The following is a 9,617-nucleotide window of genomic DNA, read 5'->3' on the forward strand; positions in this document are numbered from 1 at the left end:
CCTTTTCCTTAATTGTTGAATCTTTTCATGTACCCCACTTTTGCAGGATGGAATTCCTTTGAGTTTGATCCAGGGCTGTTTTCTCTCCTCCCTCTCCTCTCTCTTTAGGTGACTTCAGTCGTTACCTCAGCTTTAAATGCCACCTGGATAAACAAACTAATGATCCAAATTTATTTGTTTGGCCCAACCCCTTCCTCTGAGCTCCAAATTCTTACATCTAACTTCCTCCTTCATATCTCCGATGTCTACTCCCTAACCTCCCTTCCCATCTGTCCTCACTCCACCCTGGTCAACTCCATCCTAGTTGCTCAATTCATAAACCTTGATTTCCTTGATGACCTTGGATTTCTCCCTCAATCTTAGTTCCTACATGTGGTCCATCAGCAGCACAGATCATTGAACTTCCACAATGTTATGTCAAATATGTCTACTTCTTTCCACCTCACGGACACCAGGCCGGCTCAGTCCCATTATGTCTCATCTAAAATGGTTCTAACAGTCTCCCTGATTCCGTACTTATCCCACTCCAATCCACTGTCTCTACCACAATCAGAATAGCCTTCAAATAATAAATTCATCCCACTCCTCTGCTTTTAAAGTCTTCAGTGCCATCTTATTATACTTAGAATAAAATATGAAGTTTTCCATCACCTTAAGGTCCTACTTGACCTGTGCCCTGCTTACTTCTACAACTCTGTTACTCTGTTTCCTGCTACTGGCTCACTGCGTTCCAGCCATATGACCTTCTTCCAGTTGACTGATCGTGCCAGCTTATTTTGTCCTACCACAGGGCCTTTACACATGCTGTTTCCTCTCCCTAGAAGGCTTCTTCTTCTTTCTTTTTTTTTTAAGGCTGGCTACCCTGCTTAATGGTCACATACTCAGAAAGGCTTCTCTGATCACCCCTATATTTAAAAGTATATAACCTCCTCATCCCTATATTTTAAGATTCCCAGCATCCAGCTCATTTTTTACACAAAGCATTCACAATTTGTAATGATTTATTTTTTCATTATCTGTCTCCCCACTAGAATTTAAGTCCATGAGGGAAGGTACTCTGTCTTTGTTTACAGCTGTCAGACAACATCTGTCAGACAATATCTGCCAACATTAGCACACACTAAATGCTCAAGAACTATATCTTGAATGGAACAAAGGAACAAATGTAGAATTTCACCCAGTTCACATGGGCACAATGCAAAGACAGTGAGACATCTGTAGACATCCCAGTGTTTGACCTACTTGCTATCATATAGTTAAAAAATTTTAAATGTATATGTCTTGGTGTCATTAATGCTATTGTAGCATGTAGTTTTGAAAGACAGTGATTTTCAAATTGTTACATATTAACTGTGCACATCTTGTTTTGGGCCAGAGGGTAAGTGCTGGTGTCTCACTGACATTAAGTGACAGGTTCACGTTGATCACGTTCCTCAGGCTCCTCAGGGTCGGGTTTCACTTTATTGTTCCACCCTTACACTCTCCTTTTTCTTTTTTTAAAATGTTTTTTAAACGGTGAACTTTAGTTTTAAGAGCAGTTCTAGGTTCATAGCAGAATTGTGGGAAAAGTACAGAGAGTTCCCATATACCCCTGCCTCCACACATGCACAACCTCCCCCACTATCAACATCCCACACTAGAGTGGTACATTTGTTACAATGATGAATCTACAATGACGCATCATTCTCACCCAGAGTCATGTTGTACCTTCTATGGGTTTTGACAAATGTATAATGACATGTATCCACCATTATATCCACTCTGTGTTTTCTAAGATCCAATTTCTAACGGCTCCTTTCCAGCAGAGCCAATGGAGACTATCGAGTAGGAATGTCCTCCAATGTATGCCTCCAGCCCCACTGGAAAATCCTGTGCAGAACAGGGAAGTTCAAGGAAGGCAAGACTTTCCTCCTGACTCGGCCTACTTCTTGTGCCAATATTCCGGATGCCATCTCCTTCCCTCTACTCCAGCCCCTCATTGTATCAGTTAGGTCTTTTCCTTCCCATATATATCACTGGGTTCAACATCTCAGCACGGAAAACATATTAAAATCTTTCCCATCCTAAAAAAAACAAAAAAAAAGCAAATAAACTTGTAAAAACACTCCCTCAATTCTATGCTGCCTTCTCCTGGCTAAAACCTGTCCTCCTTTTCAACTCAAAGCACTTAGGAAGAGCAAACTGCAATTCCTCTCCTCTGGCCTCCACATTATGTGGGGAAAGGCCCATTGAGTAACTCCATGGGAGGTTCCCAGGGCCCCAGACACAGTGCACCTAATAGCAAATTTATAATCACATCACCCCTGTCAGAAATCTTCTCCCCTCTCGGCCTTCTTTATTTTGATAGCTGACACCACCCTCTGCCCTTTCAGGTGAGCTAGAGAAACTGCCCTCCATCCTTCATTTCTCTTCATCTCACTTTCTCCACTATTCCCCCCCCCCCCACCATGTGAAATCTTCCAATCTGGTCTATTTGCCTCTTAACTATCTCTCCAAGCTGCTCCCTCTTTCTATCTTCTCTGCTTCAGCCACTGTCTAGACTTACCATGTCTCCCCAGCCTCTGCAATACTCCCTCGACCATCAGAGTCACCATGCTAAGATACGAGGCTGGTCACATCCATCCTTTATTTAAAATTCCTCTCCAGCCCACTGCCTGGTGATCCAGTCCAGCCTCCTTGCCATGGCCTACCAGGTCCTTTCTCATCTGGCCCCTGCCTCTCTGACGTGGCCCATCCCCTGTACCACTCCCCGCTTACCGCCCTCCAGCCGTGCTGTGCTCATTGCCCCTGGCTGTCCCTTCCACTTGAAACCGCCACCCCTCACCCCAGCCTGAACTCAGGCTTCACCAGGTCTGAAGAGCTTTCCAGCCCCCCACCCTCCTCCTCCTGAGCCGGATGGTCCCTCCTGCTCTTTCTTTGGGCTCCCACAACACCCATTCAATTTTACTGTAACAGAACTTCTCAACCCATGCAGAAACTATGCACTAGTCTGTCTCCCCCACCAGACTCTGAGCTCTCTGGCCGAGGGGACAGTGGACCTTCAGCTCTGATCCCCAAATGCACAGCACAATGTCTGATATAAAGGAGGATTTCAATACACCCAGGTTGAGTAAATGAAAGTTTTTGATGTCACTATTCCATCTTTCAAGATGCGAGGCCTCAAGTGCTCAATCCCTCAAGGTTTCTGTTTCCCAAAGTCCTCTGCCCTTCTCCTAACTTTAACAATTTAATTATTATACTCTGTAGTGTTGTTTTGGCGGTCAAGGTCCACGGGACAATAATCCAGATGTTTATAATTACAACATCCCTTGTAAATGGTGCGTTCTGGGTAGGAGCCATGCCACCAAACTCACGTTTCCCTAAATTGGATCCACTGATCTATGTCAATGGATCTATCATGGTAGGTGATTAAAAGGTGACCAGAGGACCACAGGTCTATCCTAAATCGATCCTCTGATGATTGTGATTCAATGTTTTAAATGTTTGATAACGTAAGCAATGATCTCAGGCTTCCAAATCTCGCTGAGAAGGAATGGATTTGGAAGGCTTAGCCAATTAAATGAGGTAACACATTGGCAGCTCCTCAGGGCTTCTCTCCATTTAGTTTGGCTCAGAGCTGATTCCTGGCCTTGGCCTTGTAGCAGGTTAGGGGATACAGAGTGCCCTACATTTACCTCTTTAATGTGTAGAAAGTCCTTGGCGTCAAAGGAGATGGCCGTGCTTGGAACAGGCACATCTTCATCCAAGGCACCACAGTAGCTCACATTCGTCTTCACAGCAAATGCTACAGGTTTGGACTGGGAACAGAACCATGGAATAAGGATGGAGGGAGGAAGACAGAAGAGGATTTTTCACACCGAAATGTAGAACCAGATAATGGATAGTACTAGGCAGTAAGGGAAATCACTTTCCAAAGAGGGATCTCAACTGGGTTCCACATATCCAGGCAGCAGTGAGAAATCTGCAGAAAGGGCTCTGAAGAGGATTCAGTCCTATCAGCCCGACCATGTTCCCCCTCCTGTCGTACTTTCCAACATCCCAAAGAATCGTGCCCTAAAATTTTGGGGGAAGGGATGGAAAGGCGGGAGGGGCAATCTGCTTTGGCCTCTAGTCATAAACTCATGTTTATTATTTTAAATGGTAACAGACGCCTCCACCTTGACATACAGGAAATGTGTGCCGGGTCTTAAATAAAAAGGTGGTGGAGGGTTAAAATAAATATTTTTGAAATAGCCTTAGGCCTGAAAACCTGTGGGATCCCACTCAATAGAATACCTTGTCCTGCCAGGGAAAAGAAAGCCCGGTTGGAGGAGACAGGAAGGGCGGAGCTGCTCACTCATCACCTTCCCCTTAGCTAACAAAAACTGCTTCTGAAACTTTTTTTAGACAGATTCCTCCGCAGCAAAGTGCTCTTGGGCTGGTGCAGCTTGGCAGAGGTTAAGTAAGCCACCAGCCTAAGCTAACAGCACTGCTGCTGACATTTGGGTGACCACAATGGCCAAAAACTAGACTCTGAGAGAAACCTAAAACAAAAATTAGCCACAAGTAAGAACACCAGTTTCCAGCAATCCCGGGCTGCTCTGTTATGGGCTCATTTATTCTTGCTAGGACCATGCCTGGGAGCAAGAGCACTGAGGCAGGATCGGAGTTACAGTCTCACTGATGTCCTTTCCCAGGTGCTGCTCCAACCCCCTTCCGCCAACCAGCACAGGTAGCACGGGTGTGGAAGCAAAGGAAGACACCTTGTGAACCTGCCTCATCCTCCTCTTCCCGCTCTTTTAAACATTTTACTGTAAAAATAGAAAATGGGGGCTTCCCTGGTGGCGCAGTGGTTGAGAGTCCGCCTGCCGATGCAGGGGACGCAGGGTTGTGCCCCGGTCCGGGAAGACCCCCCACGCCGCAGAGCATCTGGGCCTGTGAGCCATGGCCGCCGAGCCTGAGCGTCCGGAGCCTGTGCTCCGCAACGGGAGAGGCCACAGCAGTGAGGGGCCCGCGTATCGCAAAAAATAATAAATAAAATAAATAAATAAATAAAATAAAAATAGGAAAGGGAAGGAGTTCATTTTATCTGAGCTTCCTTTTTTTTTTTTTTTCTCCTAAAAATTAGAAAGACTAGATCAATATGCTTTAGGAGTCTATCGTGAAGGGCAAAGGAGGAGAGGCTGACCAGGAACATGTTATATCTGTTACTGTGCATAAAATTTCACTTGACAAAAGGGGTCTGTGCTTACAAAACAAAAAAAAGTCTGAAAGACATAGCATGGGAGATCTCTAGTGACTCAGTTCTAACATTCAAAAATGCAATTTGTTCTTTGTTGCCTCCTATGGGGCAGGGATTCCTATGGGGGCCCCTCCCTGTGGAATATCTGAAGGTCTCTTGCGGCAAAGCCTTTCATTGCTCATCTTTGCTGAAATGCTAACCACTGTTCAAAGCTCTGAACGGTGAACTTGAGGTGGGAGATTGACACCAAGAGGGAAGAACAGAGACACCAACAGGGAGACCCACTGACCAGTTAGGCACGTGTGGCCTGCAATGAAGGCTGCTGTCTTGGAGAACGGGGCAAGCACGCTGGATCCTTGGGAGGCCCTCTAACGACAGTGGGAGGGGCAAGCTGGATATGGGGCACAATCGCTAAGTTAGAAGATGACCAAGAATTTTCACCACCAAACCAAACACAAAAGGTAGGTGAAGGGGTCCGTGTCTCAGGATATGGCTCCCTGAGAATGTTACTATCAGGGGTGAACAGATCATGGAGCCTTGCAATCTGGTGCCTTATCAGAATGATCATAAAATGATTACGCCAGAGAAATCTGAGGCAGGGGAAGAGCAGCTGATACCTGCTGAGCAACATGCCACTTTGGAACCCAAGAGGGGCAAGAACGTCACCTTTGCTCTCTCAAGCTGGATGGCCGCCTGCTGCTCTCTCTCTTGCCGAATTGCTTCCCGATCCTCTTCCAGAGAGACATCGGAGTCAGACGGCCTGCTCGTGTAGGAATCCGCTGAACCCTGGAGAGGAAAACCCGGAGTAGCTTGAATGAGGTGATGTGGAGCTTCTTAAACCATCACATCTAACAGCATCCTGGAGTGGGTTCTTCTCATTTGCATAGAATTTGATAAATACGCTCTATGCCTTATTGCAGACATAAATTTAGATGGCAGAATATATTTAAGCATCTGAGTAATTCGGAAGGTAGCAATGTTAGGAAGGGAAATATTTTGACTAGATTAAGTGCTAGAGAGTAAACTGCAATGAAAATTATGTGATGTTCAGCCCCAATTCTTGTTTTGTGCTATCTTTATATTAAGACCATATCAACTTGCGGAACTGAAATTTCATTCCGTTCTCTGTTTTATATACAGATTTTTAAAGGAGTAAGAGATTTAGCCTATTATAAAAGTAACTCCTACCCATATCTTGGATTACAGATGATCAATTTAAGATTTCAACACAGCAAATCTGAAACCTGAATTAGTAAAATGATTTTCAGTTCCATTGTCAACGCCATTGAACAAGGATGTCCTCAACTGAAGCCCATTCCTAGAAGGACTATTTGAACAATAATGAAATCCAGCCTGACTCATGTGGCCAAGGAATTTCGGGCAGTGGACATCACTTGGTGCTCATGCCATAAGAAGAGATGAAAACCACAGCAGCTGAAAAGTTAAAAACAAAAACAAACACCCCAGAAGCTTGCTTTCTGCTTGCTAAAAGAACATCACCCTTACAATTTCCTTAAGCTGGCATTAGAAGTTGATATTGGTGTAGATGATATTTCCACAGCAGACATATTGATAAGACTGGTGTATTTGGCATGTTTCATAAACCAGGTACAGATTCTAAAAGGTGTATGCTTATCCATATAGCTGAGAATTTGCTACCCACTGCAAAAAAAAGAACTCTAAGAATGGCTGACTGCTGAAACGGGCACTTTGAAAGTTTTTTCTAAACTTAGAAATGTTAGGGTTTGTTTGTTTATATATTGTTTGTGAATTTGCTGCCTGTAAGGGTAGCTTTGTCTCAGTAGAGGGTGTCATTTTAGCTGGGGTAGTCTTTCCCACGATAAAAAAAATCCCAGCACAGATTTTCCTGGCAGCCTAGAACAATAATTCCTTGTTAGAGTTTTATCAGAATGCCCAGTAGAACCCTGGTTCTAAATTCTAACTCTGCAACCCACTTGTGAAAACCTTATACAAGTTCCTAGACCACTCTAAGACTCAGTCTCCTCTTCTGTAAAATGGGGATGTGGTTTACTTCACAGGATTAAATGGAATAGGATATAATGAATCCCTGATTATTGAGCCCTGGCTGTCACACCAGCGTGGGGCTAGATGCTTTGCACACCTCATCTCACTGAATCCTTAGAGCAGTGGGTAAGCTGGGATTCAAACATGGGTAATCCAACCGTAGAGCCAGCAGTTTCAAACCCTACATTGAGCTGGACTTGATAAAATATTTACTCTAGGACCTGGCACATAGTAGGCACACAATAAATAGCCATTCTCATTTCTATTTCCTAGTGCTGGTATTTCTACCTTGATTTTTAAAAAAAAGAGTTAAGAGATTCTAATCATTTTTCAGCTTACTTACATATGCAAGTAAGTTGCCCATCTTGAAATGTACAGTATCCTTTTTTATTGTATTTGCTGCATAGAAAACACGGTAAGTTTTATTCCCCAGCTTTATTGAGATATAATTGACATATAACACTGTGCAAGTTTAAGGTGTACAATGTGTTGATTTCATACATTTATATATTGCAAAATGATTACACTATAAGTTTCATAACTGCAGTGTGTCCAAATCCATGCACTTTATGCAGTGCTTTTGAAAGTGCCCTTTACAGAGGAAATGTATTTGCTAACCAAATTATAAGCAAACTCATCTGTGCAAATCTACTGGGGAAAAATCTGGACCTACAAAATAAATAAGTACAGGGTGACTATTTTATAGATGCATTCATTGCTTAAAAAAGAGCTACCTTGGGCTTCCCTGGTGGCGCAGTGGTTGAGAGTCCGCCTGCCGATGCAGGGGACACGGGTTGGTGCCCCGGTCCAGGAAGATCCCACATACCGCGGAGCAGCTGGGCCCGTTAGCCATGGCCGCTGAGCCTATGCATCCGGAGCCTGTGCTCCGCAACGGGAGAGGCCACAACAGTGAGAGGCCCCCGTACCGCAAAAAAAAAAAAAAAAAGAGCTACCTTGAAGTCCTTTAAAACAAGAGAGTTCTATCAGCATAAATCTTTTGTCCAAATTTAGGTATACCTGCATAAAATCCAGAGTAAGAAAGAAAGGAAACAATGTTTCTAAAAAATATATGAAAACGGTTTTGTGTTAGTTCTAGGCAATGCTTTGCTAAAGTGTGATGTGTGTGGTAGACCATTTTAAGGTGCCAGATGTCTGCGAAGGTGTCTGGACTATAAAGTGATTATGATGCAGGAAGTCAGGAAGGAGGCACTTGTTTTGAAAACACTTGCTGGGGAAGGCTAACAACTGCAGTTCACAAGAAAGCAGGCTGCCCAGTGGAGCAGTGAGTCAAACAGCTAAAATACACAATCCACTGTTGACACTAGGAGATGGCTAATTTCCTGAAAACTCCATTAACGATTTTTCAAATCCTGGCATTCAATCCTCTGCACACACAAGGAGTGACTCAAGGGCTCCTGCAAATAAACTTTATTTTGAAATGTGAACAAGACTGTTAAGAATTTCAAAATTACTTAATAAGTTCTACTATTGCCAAGTATGTAAAAGCACACAATACTCTAAGAATATTGGTAGAGGGAAAAATAAAGCACTGTGATATTTATTTTCATAATTACAGTGTGAGATTCACAGCATTTACTGTTTTTTTCTTTTCTTTCAATGACATCTACATTTCTCTGAATATGGAAATCATTGCTGCTGTCTCTCAAGGTCCTAGGGACAGCAGAGATCCAACATCAAGAGCCCAAATTTAGCCCACGGACATGTTCTGCTGTCTTGGCACAGAACTGGTTTCTTGTTTCTATTGATTTTTATTTGATTTGTTTCAACTGGTTGATAGAGAGTACAGACAGGAGAAAGAAAGGAAAAGAAAAAGAACCTAGGTTGTTTACAAAGGCACAGAGAGCAGAAGAAGAGAGCCACAGAGAGGCAAGAGGAGACTGCCTGGGCCTGACTAGAGGGAGGATGGGGAAGGGAAGTGGGGCTGCAGCAGGCTTAGCAGGACTGGAGGGTCGGGGGGACTGCCTTTATGATCAGGAAAAGGGAAACTGCAAGAAGGAATAATGCTAAATGCTAAGAGGACAGAACTAAAGATATAAAGGTTACTAGCTCTGGCCAAAGCTAAAAACTGCAGCCCCGTCAGCTTTTTGTTTTCCAAAATTCCACTGCATAAAATGGGCAAAGAGCAAGGCACCCAACTCATCAAGTGAGCCAAACCTGGGCTGTTAATCTATGTGTAAGACGCACGACAGAGGCTAGTCCCTCAAAAGTTCCTAAGCAGAAACCATTGCAAGTCACATCTTTGAGTCTCCAAAGAAACAACTAAATTGGGGGGGGGGGGCCAGGAAGGGGAAACAATTGCTTCAAGTTTTGTTTTTTTGTTTTTTTTTTGCGGTACGCGGGCCTCTCCCTG

The 9,617-nt window shown here is 43.8% G+C and overlaps 1 protein-coding gene across 4 annotated transcripts in view; it reads right to left on the bottom strand.

Annotated features, from left to right (window-relative positions):
- The window catches only part of CACNB4 (calcium voltage-gated channel auxiliary subunit beta 4), a 279,529-nt gene that overhangs the window by 47,692 nt on the left and 222,220 nt on the right, over positions 1-9,617 (bottom strand). For all 4 annotated transcript variants that reach the window (XM_007464157.1, XM_007464158.1, XM_007464156.1 and 1 more), the window contains 2 exons: positions 5,888-6,007; positions 3,675-3,797 (listed from right to left, as the gene is read on the bottom strand). In XM_007464157.1, the coding sequence (XP_007464219.1) occupies positions 3,675-3,797; positions 5,888-6,007 (243 nt within the window). The remainder of the gene's footprint in view (positions 1-3,674; positions 3,798-5,887; positions 6,008-9,617) is intronic.

This window comes from Lipotes vexillifer, unplaced genomic scaffold, assembly GCF_000442215.2.
Source record: "Lipotes vexillifer unplaced genomic scaffold, Lipotes_vexillifer_v1.1 scaffold967, whole genome shotgun sequence".
Lineage (NCBI taxonomy): Eukaryota > Metazoa > Chordata > Mammalia > Artiodactyla > Lipotidae > Lipotes > Lipotes vexillifer.